This window comes from Oncorhynchus clarkii, chromosome 7 (genome assembly GCF_045791955.1).
Source record: "Oncorhynchus clarkii lewisi isolate Uvic-CL-2024 chromosome 7, UVic_Ocla_1.0, whole genome shotgun sequence".
Lineage (NCBI taxonomy): Eukaryota > Metazoa > Chordata > Actinopteri > Salmoniformes > Salmonidae > Oncorhynchus > Oncorhynchus clarkii.
The window spans coordinates 61,881,599-61,902,920 of NC_092153.1; the positions used below are offsets into that span (position 1 = coordinate 61,881,599).

Consider the following 21,322-nt stretch of genomic DNA (forward strand, 5'->3'; position numbering starts at 1 on the left):
TTTCAATACATTTGTTCACACACCTGAGTCAATACATTGTAGAAGCACCTTTGGTAGCGATTACAGCTGTGAGTTTTTCTGGGTACCTTGATTGTTCAACATTTGCCCATTAAGCTCCTCAAAGCTCTTGACAAATTGGTTGTTGATCATTGCTAGACAACCATTTTCTGGTATTGCCATAGATTTTCAAGTAGATTTAAGTCAAAACTGTAACTTGGCCACTCAGGAACATTCACTGTCTTCTTCGTAAGCAACTCCAGTGTATATTTGGCCTTGTGTTTTAGGTTATTGTCCTGCTGAAAGGTGAATTTGTAACCCAGTGTCTGTTGGAAAGCACACTGAACCAGGTTTTCCTCTAGGATTTTATGTGCTTAGCTCTATTCCATTTATGTTTTACCCCCCAAAAACTCCCCAGTCCTTAACAATTACAAGCATACCCATAACATGATGCAGCCACCACTATGCTTTAAAATATGGAGAGTGGTACTCAGTATTGTCCTGTATTGGATTTGCCCCAAACATAACACTTTGTATTCAGGACAAAAAGTGAATTGCACTGCCACATTTTTTTGCAGTACTGCTTTAGTGCCTTGTTGCAAACAGGATGCATGTTTTGGAATATTTTTATTCTGTACAGGTTTACTTATTTTTACTCTGTCAATTGGGTTAGTCTTGAGGAGTAACTACAATGTTGTTGATCCATTATCAGTTTTCTTCTTTCACAGCTGTTAAACTCTGTAACTGTTTTAAAGTCACCATTGGCTTCCTTCCACTCTGGTAACCGAGTTAGGAAGGATGCCTGTATCTTTGTAGTGACTGGGTATTGATACACCATCCAAAGTGTAATTAATCATTTCACCATACTCAAATGGATATTCAATGCATTTTTACCCATCTACCAATAGTTGCCCTTCTTTGTGAGGTATTGACAAACCTCCCTGGTCTTTGTGGTTGAATCTGTGTTTGAAATTCACTGCTCGACTCAGGGACCTTACAGATAATTGTATAGAGATGAGGGAGTGAGTCCATGCAACTTATTTAGACATGTCATTACAAAGGGGATGGATACTTATTGACTCAAGACATTTTAGCTTACATTTTTAAAATTAATTTGTAAAAATTTCAAAAACATAATTCCACTTTGACATTATGTGGTATTGTGTGTTGGCCAGTGACCAACACATCTCAATTTAATCCATTTTAAATTAAGGCTGTAACATTAAGGCTGTAGTTTCTGAAGGTACTGTAGATGCTGACCATATGGCACTCCTTTCACTGCAATAAATGATGTGGCAAAATCTTGCGAAAACAACAAACAGGACCAATGCACTGATTTCACAAGGCTGTCTGCTGCTTGCATCTCTCTCACCAAAGGCCTCGTGCCTAGGCACGCTGTCGAGATCCTCTCCTCTTCCTAATTTATTAATGTTGCTGGCTCAGCCCCCTTGCGATTCTACAAATACTAGCGCGCCACAGTGTTTAAGATCAGTTACTACATCGACTCTTAACTGTCGGATAAAGTAACTTCTCTCTCAACTGAATAGAAAATTATTTAAACTTTTTTTTATTTTTTATATTTCTCTAAAACTCATATCCATCAGTAAAAAATGGTGAGTACAGTTTACATTTAGAAAGTTGTCTGTTTATTTATTTATGTTGTGTGTTCATCTCTCATTTTACTCATGGTGGTGCTAGCTACTCATCCACTCCATCAATCTCGTTACATTGCCTTACATTTTGTTTCATAGAGTATATGGCTACATTCATATTGTGGCTGAAATAAGTGGTCACTGATGTATTTGACCACCATAATATGATAGGATATGCTTCAAACTGCCAAAGAAACACACTATTGCCTATAGAACCTTATTTTCAATTGTATGTTTATTACAAATTCATATAGTGAAGATGCTCATGTCGATTCAATTGAAAAATTGGTTACGTTGTGCTTTGCGAAAAGGAAAGCTCGGGTGATTGACGTGAGTTGATTCCCTTTACCTTTGGCGGGCTACGGACCGAGGACGATACAGACGAATTATCTTAGCCTTAATTGTCATTTGAATATAATTTGCTATTATAAAATACTACTAAGTTCAAGTTTGACTACCAAATATTTAAAAAAAAGGCGTTAACGAACCGGGGATAGAATAACATTCCAGATCTCATCAACCAAACCTCTGTCGCCTTGATTGACTGCATTTTCATGATCGTGTGAGGCGCGCCCACCTTGAAATGTAGACTATTACGTTGAGAAGAGATTTATTCTGATAGTTAGCATTTTGACACATTCTGGTAGTTTAATATCTCGTACTATAGCCATCAATGTTAGGCTATAGTCTATAATATGCGGTGTGCTATAAACTACTCTAGGTAAATTTGATGCGTTAATTTGATTTTGACTAGAAGGCACCGGTGGATGTTTACACATTCTGTTGGCCTCCCTCAAATTACCAATGGTGCGCATACATTAGCCTTAAAGCGATACAAGGCAAGGTGAATGAAATAGGCAGAAAAGGGATCACATTGATCAAATGTACCGAACAGTTCTAGAAACAAACCAATGTTACCAAACTATTACAGTTACTGTGGAACAGTTTAATCAATATTGACGTTCCAATGGCCATTTAAAATGATCTAACTCTTTATTTTCCGAGGGAAGTAGCCTATATAGGAAAATAACAGACTTAGGTGAACCTTAGTAGTTAATCAATGGGGGCTGGTGGGGAGCTTTTCCATCCTTAATTTCTGCTGGTGCATATGGTCTCCATAATGACACCTGACAGGGGGAGGGCTAAGGGTTAAGATCTTTCTCTGAGGTGGTCTTTTTCACATGGATTTGTGTATAGGCCATTGTAGCCCGCTGCACCCTGGTCTTTCCATGTTCATGTTTAGATTAGCTCTCCAGGCAGCTTCTTTCCAACCAGAGAGAAGCAAATTTGATATAACAGTCGCCGGTTGAAGTGTACTCGCTGCACATAAAAGGCTACTATTTCTATAATGGCATTACTGTTAAATCTATGCACTGTAGAATCTGTAGTGTATTCCATTTTGCAACATGAGATGTGAGTGATTTGCCCTAGAGCAAAATCAAATAGCCTTCGGATTGGTGAAAACATCTGCAGGTAGTTCTGTACAATGACCTATAGATATTATAGAGCGCCATAGCTGTGGAGTGTTCCTAGGTGTATGCACATTATAGACAAATCTAAATCATAATTTTTGTATGGAAAGTGCACAAACCACCCCCTACTTTGCAAAACCACAAACGGTTTCCTGCCTGTGCCCAGTTGCTTAGCAACGGACATATGCAAGAAAATCCCTTGGGAACAGTAGGGTGTAGCTGGAGGGAGGAAGGGAAGGGGGAAGGGGAGGAGTGTGAGGGAGGAGGGGGGATGGTTGCGTGATTCATCATGGTTCAGCCCATGCTGCAGCTTTTGATCCTCTCTCTCCTGCAGACTTCAGTCTCAGGACAATTCCCATTTTTCCCACTTTCTCAATGCCATTTATGCTCTCAGAACAGTGGGGATGATTGTGTGGAATAGCTGCAGTGAGTGAAAATGCAACCTTAGCCTCCCGGGTGGCGCAGTGGTTAAGGGCGCTGTACTGAAGCGCCAGCTGTGCCATCAGAGTCCCTGGGTTCGCGCCCAGGCTCTGTCGTAACCGGCCGCGACCTTACCTTGATTGTGTGCAGTGGGATCCAATTCAATTGCTCTCTCTCCTCTTTCTCTAGCGTGAGTGTATCTCCATCCATGTGGGTCAGGCTGGCGTCCAGATTGGCAATGCCTGCTGGGAGCTCTACTGTCTGGAGCACGGGATCCAGCCGGACGGTCAGATGCCCAGTGACAAGACCATTGGAGGAGGAGACGACTCCTCACTTCTTCAGTGAGACTGGAGCTGGAAAGCACGTCCCCAGGGCTGTGTTTGTAGATCTGGAGCCCACTTTGTCTTGAAACAATGACATTCTGTTAACATTGGTCTATCTCCTTAGTCTTGGGAAAAGCTAACAAGTATTTATTTCTCCAGATGAGGTGCGCACAGGAACATACCGCCAGCTCTTCCACCCTGAGCAGCTGATCACTGGGAATGCCCGTGGGCATTACACCATCCGCAAAGAGATTATTGACTTTGTTCTGGACAGGACCCGCAAACTGGTGACAACTCTTATTAACATACACTCTGCATCTCTGTACATTCTCTATCTTTATCCAACCATAATGATCTGAAACATCTCTCTTCCATCTCTCTCCAGGCTGACCAGTGCACTGGCCTCCAGGGCTTCCTGGTCTTCCACAGCTTCGGAGGTGGCACCGGTTCTGGTTTCACCTCCCTGTTGATGGAGCGCTTGTCTGTTGACTACGGCAAGAAGTCCAAACTTGAGTTCTCCATCTACCCAGCTCCCCAGGTGTCCACAGCCGTTGTTGAGCCCTACAACGCCATCCTGACCACCCACACCACCCTGGAGCACTCTGATTGTGCTTTCATGGTAGACAATGAGGCCATCTATGACATCTGCCGCAGGAACCTTGATATCAAGCGTCCCTCCTACACTAATCTTAACAGGTTGATCAGTCAGATTGTGTCCTCCATCACTGCATCCCTCCGATTCGATGGTGCCCTCAATGTTGATCTGACAGAGTTCCAGACCAACTTGGTGCCCTACCCCCGTATCCACTTCCCTCTGGCCACCTATGCCCCAGTGATCTCGGCAGAGAAGGCTTACCATGAGCAGCTCTCAGTGTCTGAGATCACAAATGCTTGCTTTGAGCCAGCAAATCAGATGGTGAAATGTGACCCACGTCATGGAAAGTACATGGCCTGCTGTCTGCTGTACCGTGGCGACGTTGTGCCCAAAGATGTCAATGCTGCCATTGCCACCATCAAAACAAAACGCTCCATCCAGTTTGTAGACTGGTGCCCAACTGGTTTCAAGGTTGGTATCAACTACCAGCCACCAACTGTGGTAGCTGGTGGAGATCTGGCCAAGGTCCAGAGGGCAGTGTGCATGCTTAGCAACACCACTGCAGTGGCAGAGGCCTGGGCCCGTCTTGACCACAAGTTTGACCTGATGTACGCCAAGCGTGCTTTTGTGCACTGGTACGTAGGTGAGGGTATGGAGGAGGGAGAGTTCTCTGAGGCCAGGGAGGACATGGCTGCCCTGGAGAAAGATTATGAAGAGGTGGGTGTTGATTCCATTGAGGGAGAGGAGGAGGGAGAGGAGTATTAAAGTGAATTGATTCACCCTTTTTATTCTACCTTTATTTAACTAGGCAAGTCAGTTAAGAACAAATTCTTATTTACAATGATGGCCTAGGAACAGTGGGTTAACTGCCTTGTTCAGGTGCAGAACGACAGATTTGTACCTTGTCAGGGATTCGAACTTGCAACCTTTCGGTTACTAACCACTAGGCTACTCTGCCGCCCTAGTTAAATCACAAGCAAGCTAATCACTGGTTACAAGTTAATATGGCTCAATTTTCCTTATTAGTGTTGGAAATTGCTAGCAAGCACTGTCACACATCATAGATAGGGCTGCAGGTAGCCTAGCGATTAAGAGCAACCAGGTGAAAGAAAATGTGTCAATGAGCCCTTGAGCAAGGCACTTAACCCTATTTGCTCTGAAAAGAGGGTCTGCTAAATGACTAAAATGTAAATGCCATGATGTTCGTTGGCACCGAAAATGGTTAAGGAAATATGCTGTAGTTGTGTTCAGGGAATGTTATGGTGTTGCAATGGTTTTACTTTTTACAGTTTTACACTGCAACTTTCTGTCCTCTTCTGACTTTGATATATAATAAATTACTTACATTTTTTTGACAATGGATCTTCATCAGCTACTCACCAGGACTTATCACAGTATTTCCCAAGAATAAATAATAACAAATATTATTGCAGTGTAATAACCATGTACGTACATATTGTTACATAGTTCTACAGAAAATGTCAACAGAAATGTTGAGCAATGTCAACAGAATCAAAAGTAAATTAAATGAACATTTTAACGGAATAGAGTTGTGCCTTTCTTTTTATTTATCCCAAACCGACACATCATTGCATTTTCCCCATGGTTCTTTTTATATAATTTTTTATCTGAAATACATAACGTAAAAGCAATAGCTTGTTCTTTAGATTTAATCATGTAAATGATATCTTACTTCTGACATCAACTGGTTTACAGTAAGAAGAGACAGCTTTAGTATTGAGTGTTGATTGTGGTGACAATTAGAGCTCTATAATTTGCATGGACTTTCCTTCAATACCTCTATTTTCCTTAGACTTCACTCAATTCCTTTCAATGCTACAGTACTTTTACTATGCCACCCTGTGGCCAAACCTCTGTTCTGCTTCAGGAATGGGTTCCTCCTCTTTATTGGTGGCAATGTAACGATAACACCCAAAACAGTTCAATTCTGAATAGACATCAAGACTCACATCAATAATAAACCACTCAACGCGCTTACATTTCTTGATCTTTGGACAGGAAAATCAGTGCTAGTTTAGTAAGGGCATGGAGGACAAAAGCAAGAATGCAAGCTTAGATAGGACTAGGAAAATGTGAAGGTATACCGGTAGTTGAAGATTCTTACATAATTTACATTTTAATGCTTGTTTTTGGGGTGACATTATATATGTTATATCACAGTGCTGTGATTTTTTGGGGCAATTCAAATTAGACCAGTTAACAAAGAAAATGAATGTGTTGGAAGGTTACAAGAGGCAGTCATTATGATTACATTCTAAGGAAGAGTGAGTAATAACAGAAAAAGCACAGCATAAATTGCTACATTTTTGTAAACGTTCATCAGTTTTTCTTTTCTTAAATAAAAAAGTATGTGGGTCAAAATAAATATAATATTTTGTCACAAGTGATGCAACGGCAGAAACAAACACATTATTTTGGCTTTTGGGGTTTCTTTTTTGTTCTATGTTGAAAATGTATACATTTCTAATACATTATAGTTTTTTATTAAAGTTGCTTTCAGTGTAACAATACAGAATACAACTGCTTGTTCTTGTTGCATTTTGTCTCTGCATTAGGGTGGCTGTGTGTGTCTGAGTCTGCAATGTGTTAACATGTATATGCGTATTTCAGAGTTACTGAGTGGATGTGTGTGTCTGAGTGATATTTAAGTGTTAACATGCATGAGTGGGTGCTTTATCAGTGCAGATGGTTATGAGTTTTCACACCACCCTTCCCTGAAGCAGTGGGCTTCTTTCTCCTGGTGACTGTCGGCTCAGAAGGTTCCACAGCAGCATTGGCACAGACGTGTTTCCAGAGCTTCCCATGCTGCCGCCAGTTGAGTCCTCCCTCAGTGGACGGTATTGGTTAAACCGCCTGGTTGAAAAACACAAGTTAGCTGGCATTCATGCTACAGTTAAAAAATAAGATGTGCATTATATTGTATTAAACCGCACATAATATTTCAAAATGAATAATTTATTTAGATAGAAATGGCATGGGATATAATGTGGAATTATCTTCAGTGGACCACTAGATTTTGTGGATCAAAAATCAATGATCAATTTGGAGAAACCAGGAAGTGTGTGACTTTGTTGACTTTTACGGTGGTTAGAACTGTCTTTCACTCACTTGTAGGTCAAAGCAATGGCACCAGCAACACAGACAAGGACCATGACACCCAGAACCGCGGCCACAGTGCCTGCTGGGGAGGAGTTGGAGCCTGCAACCACAACACATTTCGAGGAAGGTATGGTACACTCCACGATCAGTGAAATGTCAAATGGAAAGGATTTTACAGTTCATTAAGTTTTATGTACATGTTGGTTAATTTCACTCACCCACAGTCACACTAACTTTAGCACTGGCCACAGCCAGACTAACATCATTGGTCAGGGACACGTTGATGCAGAACACTCCAGAGTCGTTGAAGAACTGGCGAAGGATCATCTGACAATCTGGGGAGGGTGTCACGTTGCTACAGATGGTCTCCACGGGCGTGATGCAGTCTTCGTCCGAGATGATGGTGCACACTTCATTGGGCAGGCTATGTAATATGTAAAAAGAAGGTGGAGATATAAAGTGCAGGTGATGGCAATGTTCAAAATACTCATTTCAATAGGAATGTGCACGGTTCCTTGGGTCCTGTTTCCACTGCTAGTTGGCTACTCACCTCCCCTGGCAGGTGATGGTCAGGTCCACAGCATTCTGCACAACCTCAGTGGCCAGAGACACCACGTTGGCCACCTGGGTGATCTCCACACTCTCAATACCCTCTGAGAAATGAGATCGATTGAGAGGTCATTATTAGCAACCATCACCTGCATTTTACATCTCAATTGTGACTACAGTATCTGGACATATGTGGACTTACGGACAACGTCCACAGCGGTCGAGAAGGAGCCATAGCGGTATATCATACAGTTGTCAGCCGCTGTAAGTTCAGGAGCCTGTCTTTTAGCCACAACAAGAGCCACCTGTGTCTCTGTGCCTGCCTCTATCTCAGCCTCTGCTGCTACCTCACTCTCCACTGGAGCAGTCACTGCTGCTGGCGCTGAAGAGGAACAAAAATACAGTAAGTTAATAATATTATGAAATGGCTAAAATCATGTTTTTGTTTGTATACAGAATGACTAAGTAACTAAGTAACTGATTACCTGCAGTGGCATCAGCTGCAACCTCATTCACTGTCTCTACGACCTCTGCTTCTAGCTCTGCCTCGGCCTCAAGAGCAAGTTCAGCTGGCACCACCTCCACCACAGCTGCAGCCTCCGTGGCGGCAAGAACAATGACGTTAACAGCAGGGGCCACCGTCTCGACCTGGACCACCTCTGTTGCAGCCGCAACCTCAGCCACCACCTCAGCATCGGCAACTACGGTTGCCTCCTCCACGGGTGTAACGGTGGCTACAGCTGGGACCTCTGGGAGGACTGTGGCCGTCAGATCCACTGTGGCCTCTTCTCCCTCTGCAACTGGAGCAACTGAAGCAGCAGCGTTGATGGCGGGCACATCTGCAGCCGTCGCATCTACCACTGCTGTTTCGGCAGCTGCATCAGCATCAACAGCCTCTTCAGTTGCTGGGGTGACGGACGCAGCTGTGGCTCCCTCCACAGCTGGCACAGGGGCAGGGACCTCAATGGCTGCAGCAGCCGTGTCTTCTGCTGTGGCATCGGCTTCTACTGCAGGGTCAGAGGCAGGGTCCTCTGTTGCAGGGATGACGGCTGGATCATCTGCTGCTGAGGCAACCACCTCGACTCCCTCTGCGGCTGCGTCGTCAGCTGTGGGTGCTGCTTCAGCTGTGGCACCGGCTTCGACTGCAGTTTCGGCTGCGGCTGAGTCTGTGCTTTCAGCTATGGCTGGGTTTTCGGCTGCATCTGTGTCTGTGGCATTAGCGTCAGCGTCAGCTGCAGCTGTGTCGGCAGCCTCAGCAGGGGCAACTTCAGAGGCAGGCACATCCAGGGCGATGTCAGCTGGAGCTGCCCTTGGGGTAGAGACCACCATAACAACGGCAGGAGCACCGGAGGGATCCATAGGCATCACTGGTTGAAAACACAAGAAGAAAGGCAACAGTTATGATTGTTATATACACTGAATAAGCATTGACTTTTGAAAAGGGAAGATTGGACCCAATAAATGGATTCGCTGTAAAATAGAAAATCGATGTCTCTCACCAGTTGGGCTGGCAGCGGTGGGGTCTGCAGGTGTGTCACAGCCGTTGGGGATGCTTGCCATCAGGACCACCTGAGGCCTGTATGTGCCAGTGTTGAGGTATGTATGTGTGACCTGGTGCTCCCTGGAGATGAGGGTGCCACTGTTGTCACCAAAGTCCCAGTTAAAGGTGACGTCTGAGGCGCTGAGGTACTGGCTGGGGTCGTGGAGGCTGATGCTAAAGGCAATGGCCCGATTCTGGATGAAGCTCTGGTCAGCCTCGTTCACATCGTTAATTTGAGTCAGTGACACTGCGAAGGGGATCTGGTCTGGGGAGGCACAAAGCAAAGGCAAAAGATGTCACGTTGTGACATCAATGCTGTGAAGGTTTGTGAGAGTCAATTCAAATGATTTAAAATGATCAATTGAAGTCAAATTGGGGTTGGTTGAATTTTGGTTTAAATAAGAATTTGTGGTTCCAGCTGCCCACCTGTGATGGAGAAGGTTGTGGAGGCATAGCCCAGAGGGATGAACTTGTCCTTGCCACGGCAGTGGTAGATGACTACTTCCATGTTGTAAGAGCCTAGGGGCACATTGTCTGTGCCGATGGTGAGAGAGGAGGAGGTCCCATCCGCCACCTGCCAGTAACGTCCTGGGATACAAAGCAGCAGTAGTTAGAAAAACCAGCAGCGCTTATAAAAATGAACAGCCTGATGATCAAATCTTGTGTTGACAAAACTCCCAAGAACATTAGCTGCTTCATTAGTCCTTTCAACCCTCTTATGAAAGGAATGATTTCACAGTGCACACTGTGCACAGCTCTGCAAATACCAGAAATCATTGTGTTATTGTGTTAGCATTTTCTCACATGAATGTCTGTAAATGAAAGAGCTGTCCTTACCCCATGTCTTCCACACAAACACGTAGTGTGGTTTCCTGTCTGCGGTCCCAGTGAAGGGGGTGCCATCAGGGAAGACTCCGCTGTACTCTCCTGAAGGACCAGAGACCTGGTCGGGATACACAGCCTGGCCTTGACGGTACTGTGTTCCTGTAGCAGAGGAACACCACACCCAGTTCAACATAAAAGGTTAGGGACACCAGAAAAAGCCTGTAGGCCTATAGGACCAACAACAAAACTGTGGGGTCAGTGGGGTATGGTATAGTGGTTGAATTTGGAAGAAGAGCTCACCATTGACAGTGCAGTTACGCGCCCACACCACCTGTCCATCAGGAAGCACTGTCTGGTTTGATGGGAAGCGAAGGTCGATGTTAAAGGTTGCCTTTGCGCCAGTCAAGGTGGGTGCATCATTTTTCACATCGAATGTAACTTCTCCACCTGGTGACAGAACGTGATAAATACATCAATAGAAAGTGGTTAATGGTTCTATATTAAGTGATTGATCTATAAAAAAAGTGCAATAAAGTGAGAACCCACCAGTCCAACAGTCTCTGTATCGGGAGTCCCCATCTTTCCACACTGGATATATTCCTGAGTTCCATGAGCGGTAGTGTGTAAAGCGAGTTTTAGGCTCTGAAAAAAATAAAGAGGTTTTTAGTTTTAGGGTAATTTTCCTCTCGTTCTCCTAATTGTTTTTGTTGATCAGACTTTGACATAGTGAACTTCTACTACTACATGAGATGTTATTCATTCATGTGAATCATATTATTGAGGTTTTATCAGTTATTTAGCATCTCCAGTAGGTATAGTGAGGTATTGCCAATAGGAATCAGCAAAAATGCTAACGGAAAATCTGTTTGTAAGACCAGTTAACCACTGCACTACTAAATCTAGACGTAAATCTGAGGTTGAAAATGCTCTTTTATTAGGACTTTGTCTAGACATTGGTCAGGATCAGGATCCTGGCACCCAGAACTCATTACCTACCAAGCTAATTAAATAGCATTTATTTTTATAATGTCTTTTGGTGAATGTCATGCGAAGATCTACTACTCAGACCGACTCAAATGCTTATTGAAAATGTTGACAATTTCTACTGTTCTAAAATCGATTTATCTCCAAATCTACAGTATCTGACCCTTCCTTACTAAAATGCAGCCGTGGCTATTCTATTTTATGACCACATGATTATACGGGGAAGTATTATCTGCCCTGTTGCCTACCCTGGGTAGAGGAAAAGTTATTATCATAACACTACAGTTTGGGATATGGGCGTACGATGGGTGTGTACAAAGACATTTACCAACATTTTACTGAAAGTTTATAACAGTTTGACATGTAGATAGTGGTGGTGAGTAGTTCAGGTATTTCTTTGATGGTTGTGGAAGGGGGAGGAGGGAGTGAGGTGAGGGTGAGTCACACGGACCCTGCAATCCCCCTCAATCCCTTTCATGTGACTGTCAGCTGAGCGCAGGCAGCTGTAATCCCAACTGCTGAAATGAGGGGAGCCTCTGTGGAGCTCAGACATTAGTGCGGCCTTATTCTCCAACTGTTGTTCCTGTGTGTGTGTGTGTGTGTGTGCGTGCGTGCACGAGTTTGTTAAGAATTTAGGAAACCTCAACACCTACATTATCTTCCGTTATTGTGAGGCCCTTGTATTCCCCATATGATAATGTTCAGTCACACTCAGCTCCAACAACCTCAGGAATGCTAATTCCTAAAGCTCTAATTCATAATGACAAGCCATAATACCATTATCGTGTGCAGTCATTAATCAGATCGTCACACTTCAAACTGATTTCTGATGAAAACACCAATATCTCCTACCAAGTTAATTACAGTTTGTGATTTGGTTTGATATCCATCAGATGCAACATATTGCTAGATTGCTAGATAAACTTAGATAAAAATAATACACTTTGAACTGCATGATTGATAGTGAAATTCGAACATTAGTACTGATGTTCCCTCTGGGGAAAATATAGTTAATCTATTTTATTGTTGAGAGCTGAGATAAAGTGTTCCCCTTACTATTGAAACTCCAGGATACACATTAGAGTTTTAGGGCTTGGAGTGCAGACAACTTGGCATGTGATTGCGCTATCCTTGACTACGAGCATGTAATCTGTGTCACACTATGTCAGTAGTTTTTGGAAATGCTATTTTAATGTATATAACACCGTGTTTGAAATCTTGCTGGGGTGAGATTAATGATTATTAATTACCAAATGTTTTACCAAAATGAACTGTATGATGAGCTCATGTCAAAACTTACTGTGCATTTACTCAGGATCTTATTATGAAATTCTTTGCACAAATGATGTTATTACGTAGAATATTGTACTGGTATACTCTTTGAAAATGTTGTAATTTCAGACACTGGTAGTCCTGTATATTCACCAGGTATTGAAACACTTTACTATATGCAGATATTTGTAGAGTATATATGCAGTGTATAGAGGAGTAATGCATAGATTATTATTAATCCTACAGTGTTCCAAAATTCCGGCTTTAGAGCTCAGGTTTCTACACAGACCCTGAGAATAAAAGAAACCATTCAAACTAAGTTGAAGATATTACAGAACTGAACGATATGAGAGAGACCACTGTTATTCACTATTACTGAATAAGTACGTTAGGTGAGCTTGTCCAAGTTCCATTAGTGTATAAACAACTATACAATTAATTATTGTTTCTTATTAATAACATGATGATTGACGGATCATCAGACAAGTTATATTGTACGTATTGATTAGTCAAATGTACAAGTTTATGGAATACAAAAAATGCAATTAGTTTATATTTGGGGAAATATAGAACAACACAAACATGTCACTACTAAAGGGGATTGTTAGCACAAATGTCATTTCACACGCAGCTGGAAAGCTGTGGACATTCTAAATTATTTCTAATTACTCAGTGAGTACTTAGCAAGGCTCAATGATAATCTCTTCCATTATTTCAATCTGTCCCACCTCAGCCCCATCTCTCCTCCAACACTGCACATAATTCAAGAAAGATGGGATGGAGAAACCTGTGTTTTATCAAGTAGATATTTTTATGCAGAAAATAATCCATATACTCACTTGCTCCTAAAGCTGCTGACAAGAGAGCCAACATTAGTACTATCAGTACAGTCTTCATTGTGCGTGGTTGTGTGTGTCCTTCTTTGCCCAGTTCCTAACCCTCGTCCTAGTCTTAAAAACCCAACAACACACCACCCGGAGAGATTTGTGGTAGGATGTCCGATTCCCTATAAAAGAGTCTTGGACCATAAATTACCATAAACTTGCCTCTCACCTCTGACATCATAGGAAGTCTTCAAACCAGCCCCTCCCACTCTAATCAACTGCGTGAATAGACAGACACACACTTTGTTAGCAATGCTATTATGTTTTCACATGTTTAACTGGATAGTTACAGTAGCTATAGGGATTAACCTTAATTTAGTGATACCATCCATCCAGAAAACGTATTTCCACATGCCAGAATGCATTTTAAAAAATCATCAGTAATGCCATCTTCCCACTGACGACGCACTTTCATTTATTTTGAAGTGAAGAAATTATCAGATTTGGGAAAAATTATTTTCTCTAACAAGTACAGAACGTTAGGTTTCCCATTTTCATCAGATAGTGGGAACCTTCTGGAATTAGTGGCCTAGTAGTTGTGGTGTGAAAAAAAGCAATAGCTCACAAAGTAAGGATGATGAGTGTGTTGGAGTGTTGTCTGAGGATACACAGCAACTGAGGGGCCTATTGCACACGTTACCTGAGTGCTGGAACATCCTTTACTGCTACAGCCTGTGAGCACTGAGCAGGCTGGCTGTTTTTTTGCTGATGTTGTCCTAGCATATGGAGTTTGCAAAGGTCAAAGGTCTCTCTTTAGGAAATTGAATGAATGTGTGTGTCCCAATAATCTCTCCTTTCTCCCGAAGTGTACACTTGTTCACATTCCTTCATGGATTTGAAAGGAAATAACTTGTATATTGAAACTATCTAGCCCATTCCTACACCAATCCAATGTTTTTACATTTCTGCCGAGTAGTGAAAGAGTGTACTCTTTAGGACGTAACCCATTCTGTAGTGTCCTTGATATGAGGTCATAGTTAGGTATTGTTAAGCATAATACAATTGTTGGAGGTGGATTGATGTTCCTTATACCCATTAGGAACTGTCAAAAGCTGGGCCAATGGCCATGTAACCAGGAGAAGAGAACAAAAAAAGGACCATGAAGGAACAACAGACTTTTCCTCTGTACTCTTATGTCACTTATCTGACCGTTTAAAGTTTACATTCATGTGTTTGTTCTAATCTTGCAATTTCTATGCAAAAGTTGACACTTGTTCCTTTGATGATTTTCCCGAGACATGTTGGGAAGACAATTTTCCGCCAGATTCCATGACTCCACCATTATACCATATGCTTTAATGTCACTTAATCTAACTTCGCTTCAGTTAATAACTTTTCTCATCAATATCGCGTTTTAAATATGACCACCATCTATCATATTCTGACAGCGATTTTAAACAAATGTAATTTACTGTACTGTATGTAATGTCTGTTCCTTATGTGAAGGCCTGGAAGAATTCTCTCAACTGTAGTCATGCATCCCTGCCCTGACGTCCGACCATACAGCTGTGTGCATGGGGGTCACAAGATGAGTGCGTGGGGATGGCAAATCAATAGCATCCTTTTACTCCTCTCTTTCCCCATATCCTCCTTTCAGTGCCCTAAGCCTCATACCAAGTCAAAGTATCTACGCTCGTAGCAGTCCACACACGCTGGGAAACACTCGTGCTTGCTCTATATTACTGTGGAAGCTCATTGTCCTTCTTCTGCATTCCAGAGCATTTCAGTCAAACAACCTTGAGACATTATTGAGCTAATGAGGTAAAAATACAAAGGTCTCAATGGTTGAGAACACCGGATCACAATGAAAATACCATAACCTTGGTTTGTGTGGGAAAACATAGTATTGTAATGACCCTGGGACTGATAAGCATGATTATCCTAAGGGAGCTAGCTTTCTAGGAGCAGTGGTAACGTGTCTGGCTCTGGACCCTAGGGTACTGGGATCAAATTCTGTCTTGGAACCTTGTGCTACTCCCTTGTTTTGTTACAGTATGCTCAAAGGTTTAAAGGTTGAGTGAGTACAATTCTTCCAATACAATAAAGAAAAATACTGAATGTACTAAAACACCATAAAACAAAATAACATGCATGCAACTCAATATATACTCAAATCAGGTTAAAAAACAAATCAACAAATTCTTCAGTTATGTATGGACACAGGTATGAGTAGGCCTCTGCATTCTTAAATCCTTGATACTTGGAAGTTCTCATTTTACAGAGAAAAGGGGTGATTAAAATAGAAGCCACGTGTTATTTTCTACACAATGGGAAATATGTATGTAGCTGACAGATCTGACAGATCTTACCATTTGAGTGAGATTGTTCAAGCTGCACTACATGTGACCCCTCATGTGCTAACAACATTGCTAATGGCTCACTAAATTCTTCCCACAGAGCACCTGACCGACCACACTGCACAGCACAGCACAGTAAAGATGCCACCATAGAACACTGGCTTAGACCAAGTCCACACAAACCAGAATGAAACTAGCTGTGTGTTTATGATGTGAGAAAAACATTTTTCTCAATTTGGTAAAATAATGTTTCTGAAGACACATTCAACTGAAGAGGCATTAAACTGTCTCTAACCTGGCTTTGTCCAGTTACAGTATTACCATTTACACACAAATGAAGGCTACAATGGTTCATTTTCAGCACATGAAATTCAGCACTAGATGTAGGCCAGAATTTTGGATGCAGGTCACACATTGCTGGCCGTAACTGTTAACTATCTCTCGCTCTCTCTCTCACACACACACACACACACACACACACACACACACACACACACACACACACACACACACACACACACACACACACACACACACACACACACACACACACACATGACAAAAGGTTGATCCACTCTGGGAGAGCAAAGGGGATGAGCAAACAACCCCTGAGGCATGTCTGGAATTTGAACATAAATAGGATCAAATCAACAGGAAAAAGCGTGAGACTTTTTGTTTGATCATTGGAATAAGGTTGTGCTTGAAAGTCTAGAGGAATAATGAGTCAACATGTCTCAGAGTGCAGACAATTGTCACAATGTAACCTGTGAGAGCAAGAGGAAGGCAATTCAATCATTATTTACCAGTTTCCAATGGAATGATGACATAAGCAGCAGCCAGATGTAGGACAGGCAGAGGGGACAGGTTCACAAAAGAAAGCAGTAACTTACAAATGTCTTGAGGGAAAATCAACATATGAATCTCAACTGGAGGTGATTATAGGCACCTTAAATGTTTACTTTTCACAGAAATGCCAGACTGACAGACTGTAAAGAAGCTTTTCAAAAGCCTAATGCTGCATTCATAACCAAGTGGGAAGGTGGTATTTACCACATATGACTGTGAAAAATCCAGTTGAACGACCCTCCAATTTATAATTACTAACGTCTATCATCCCTGAGCTCTTTCTTCTCCCACATGCTGAACTCTGACGTCAACTACTCAGGAAATTACCTCGATAACAGAATTTCCGGCAGATAAAAATAACACAGCATTATCTATACAAAGATATATCTATTAATATGGTTTTTGAACACTATATGTTTTTTAACACTATTGTGTTTACAAGCATGAAAGCTGTAGTTTTAGTTCATGGTTGACGCAGCTTGTTTGCCATTAGCCAATCTGCGTTTCACAACAAGTTCAAAGCACGTCCCAGACTGTAATCCCAACATGTTTCAAGCTGACCACCATTGTCCCTGTTCCCAAGAACGCCAAAGTAACCTGCTTAAATGACTATTGTACCTTAGCACTCACAGCTGTAATTATGAAGTGCTTTGAAAGGCTGGCCATGACACACATCAACACCATCATCTCAGACACCCTAGACCCACTCCAATTTGCATACTGCCCCAACAGATTCACAAATTAAGCAATCTCAATTGCACTTCCCACTGCTCTCTCCCACCAGGACAAGAGTATAAATAGCTATGTGAGAATGCTGTTCATAGACTTCAGATCAGCGTTCAACACCATAGTCCCCTCCAAGCTCATCATCAAGCTTGGAACACTGGGACTGAACATTTCCCTCTGCAACTGGATCCTGGACGTCCTGATGGGCCAGCCCCAGGTGATGAGGGTAGGCAACAACACCTTCGCCACGCTGGCCCTCAACATGGGGGCCCCTCAGGTGTGTGTGCTTAGTCCCCTCCAATACTCCCTGTTCAACCACAACTGCATGGCCATGAACGACTCCGACACCATCATCAAGTTTGCTGATGACACGATGGTGGTAGGCCTGATCACCGATGGTGATGAGACGGTCTACTGGGAGGAGGTCAGAGACCTGGCAGTGTACAACCTCTCCCTCAACGTCAGTCAGATTTAGGAGCTGATCGAGGACTACAGGAAATAGGGGGGAGAGCACACCCCCATCCACATTGAGAGGGCTATAGTGGAGCGGGTTGAACAGGGAGTATTGGAGGTTCCTTGCATCCACATCACTATAGGACTTAACCTAATATAGCAGAAGTAAAATAAATGCCTGAAACTAGATCCCCCCCTACATACTGGTCTTGACGAGGGGGAAAGAATGGAGGAGCTAAGAAAAATCTATGTACAGTGTGTGCAAATGTAGCACTCGCCACACTCACATACTTTCACCCTCATCATAAAAAGCTGCTTCTCTGTTCTTTATTTTACTCTAATTATTATCTATCCTGGCCTCCCGAGTGGTGCAGCGGTCTAAGGCACTGCATCGCAGTGCTAGAAGCATCACAACAGACCCGGGTTTGATCCCGGGCTGTGTCGCAGCCGGCCTCGACCAGGAGACCCTTGAGGTGGTGCACAATTGGACTAGCATTGTTAGGGGAGGGTATGGCTGACTGGGATGACCTTGTCCCATCCTGCTCTAGCGACTCCTTGTGGCGGGCCGGGCATGCATGCTGACTTAGGTCGCCAGCAGTACAGTGTTTCCTCCGACACATTGTTTGCAGCTGGCTTCCAGGTTAAGCTCCCCAACTACCAATTGGGGGAGAAACTTTACCCCTGCCTTTATGTACACATCTATCTTAAATACCATGTACTCCTGCACAGTGATTAATTCTTATGTATTTTAATTCTTGCTTAATTCTTGTGTATTCTATTCCTCTTGTGTTACTACTTTATGGCTCATAAGTGAGTATTTCACAGTAAAGCCTACACCTGTTGTGACAAAGAACATGTGATTTGATTTTGAACTTCACAACTGGTAATTACCAGCTTCCCACTTGGTTATGAACACAGTATAAATCATTAGGAATTAGAATGGATATGAACCTTATTAAGATGGTCCAAAGGTCAGCCTTGTTGGTCAGCGAGTTGGTCAACCATGGTTTTTATTTATTTATTTATTTTTATTTCACCTTTATTTGACCAGGTAGTCCAGTTGAGAACAAGTTCTCATTTACAACTGCGACCTGGCCAAGATAAAGATATTGTTATCCACGTCGGCACCAAGATGTTAGGATGAAACAGTCAGAGATCACCAAGCGCAACATAGCTTCTGCGTGTAAATCAGCTAGAAAGATGTGTCGGCATCGAGTAATTGTCTCTGGCCCCCTCCCAGTTAGGGGGAGTGATGAGCTCTACAGCAGAGTCTCACAACTCAATCGCTGGTTGAAAACTGTTTTCTTCCCCTCCCAAAAGATAGAATTTGTAGATAATTGGGCCTCTTTCTGGGACTCACCCACAAACAGGACCAAGCCTGACCTGCTGAGGAGTGACGGATTCCATCCTAGCTGGAGGGGTGCTCTCATCTTATCTACCAACATAGACAGGGCTCTAACTCCTCTAGCTCCACAATGAAATAGGGTGCAGGCCAGGCAGCAGGCTGTTAGCCAGCCTACCAGCATAGTGGAGTCTGCCACTAGCACAGTCAGTGTAGTCAGCTCAGCTATCACCATTGAGACCCTGTCTGTGCCTCGACCTAGGTTGGGCAAAACTAAACATGGCGGTGTTCGCCTTAGCAATCTCACTAGGATAAAGACCTCCTCCATTCCTGTCATTATTGAAAGAGATCATGATACCTCACATCTCAAAATAGGGCTACTTAATGTTAGATCCCTTACTTCAGAGGCAATTATAGTCAATGAACTAATCACTGATCATAATCTTGATGTGATTGGCCTGACTGAAACATGGCTTAAGCCTGATGAATTTACTGTGTTAAATGAGGCCTCACCTCCTGGCTACACTAGTGACCATATCCCCCGTGCATCCCGCAAAGGCGGAGGTGTTGCTAACATTTACGATAGCAAATTTCAATTTACAAAAAAAAAGACTTTTGAGCTTCTAGTCATGAAATCTATGCAGCCTACTCAATCACTTTTTATAGCTACTGTTTACAGGCTTCCTGGGCCATATACAGCGTTCCTCATTGAGTTCCCTGAATTCCTATCGGACCTTGTAGTCATAGCAGATAATATTCTAATCTTTGGTGACTTTAATATTCACATGGAAAAGTCCACAGACCCACTTCAAAAGGCTTTCGGAGCCATCATCGACTCAGTGGGTTTTGTCCAACATGTCTCTGGACCCACTCACTGTCACAGTCATACTCTGGACCTAGTTTTGTCCCATGGAATAAATGTTGTGGATCTTAATGTTTTTCCTCATAGTCCTGGACTTTCGGACCACCATTTTATTATGTTTGCAATTGCAACAAATAATCTGCTCAGACCCCAACCAAGGAACATCAAAAGTCGTGCTATAAATTCACAGACAACACAAAGATTCCTTGATATCCTTCCAGATTCCCTCTGTCTACCCAAGGACACCAGAGGACAAAAATCAGTTAACCACCTAACTGAGGAACTCAATTTAACCTTGCGCAATACCCTAGATGCAGTTGCACCCCTAAAAACTAAAAACATTTCTCATAAGAAACTAGCTCCCTGGTACACAGAAAATACCCGAGCTCTGAAGCAAGCTTCCAGAAAATTGGAACGGAAATGGCGCCACACCAAACTGGAAGTCTTCCGACTAGCTTGGAAAGACAGTACCGTGCAGTACCGAAGAGCCCTGCTGCTGCTCGATCAACCTATTTTTCTAACTTAATTGAGGAAAATAAGAACAATCCGAAATTCCTTTTTGATACTGTCGCAAAGCTAACTAAAAAGCAGCATTCCCCAAGAGAGGATGGCTTTCACTTTAGCAGTGATAAATTCATGAACTTCTTTGAGGAAAAGATCATGATTATTAGAAAGCAAATTACGGACTCCTCTTTAAATCTCCTCTTTAAATCAAAGCTCAGTTTTCCTGAGTCTGCACAACTCCGCAAGGACCTAGGATCAAGAGAGACGCTCAAGTGTTTTAGTACTATATCTCTTGACACAATGATGAAAATAATCATGGCCTCTAAACCTTCAAGCTGCATACTGGACCCTATTCCAACTAAACTACTGAAAGAGCTGATTCCTGTGCTTGGCCCTCCTATGTTGAACATAATAAACGGCTCTCTATCCACCGGATGTGTACCAAACTCACTAAAAGTGGCAGTAATAAAGCCTCTCTTGAAAAAGCCAAACCTTGACCCAGAAAATATAAAAAACTATCGGCCTATATCGAATCTTCCATTCCTCTCAAACATTTTAGAAAAGGCTGTTGCGCAGCAACTCACTGCCTTCCTGAAGACAAACAATGTATACGAAATGCTTCAGTCTGGTTTTAGACCCCATCATAGCACTGAGACTGC

The 21,322-nt window shown here is 42.7% G+C and overlaps 1 protein-coding gene and 1 pseudogene across 3 annotated transcripts; one reads left to right on the plus strand and one right to left on the minus strand.

Moving 5' to 3' along the window:
• The first annotated feature begins 3,817 nt into the window (after positions 1-3,817).
• LOC139413606 (tubulin alpha chain-like) lies at positions 3,818-5,239 on the plus strand (annotated as a pseudogene).
• Positions 5,240-6,004: 765 nt separating this feature from the next.
• Positions 6,005-13,735, minus strand: LOC139413605 (premelanosome protein a). Of its 3 annotated transcripts, none has more exons than XM_071161192.1 (12): positions 13,589-13,735; positions 11,040-11,135; positions 10,794-10,940; positions 10,506-10,652; positions 10,095-10,256; positions 9,628-9,933; positions 8,614-9,495; positions 8,331-8,510; positions 8,130-8,232; positions 7,798-8,003; positions 7,589-7,679; positions 6,005-7,333 (listed from the first exon to the last, which is right to left on the minus strand). In XM_071161192.1, exons 1-12 carry the CDS (start codon positions 13,644-13,646, stop codon positions 7,180-7,182), a joined length of 2,532 nt encoding a protein of 843 aa, XP_071017293.1. In that variant the 5' UTR covers positions 13,647-13,735; the 3' UTR covers positions 6,005-7,179. The 3 variants fall into 3 exon arrangements, with proteins under 3 accessions (XP_071017293.1, XP_071017296.1, XP_071017294.1); XM_071161195.1 differs by having other exon boundaries at positions 8,331-8,501; positions 13,589-13,716; XM_071161193.1 differs by having other exon boundaries at positions 8,331-8,504; positions 13,589-13,716.
• Positions 13,736-21,322: the final 7,587 nt, after the last annotated feature.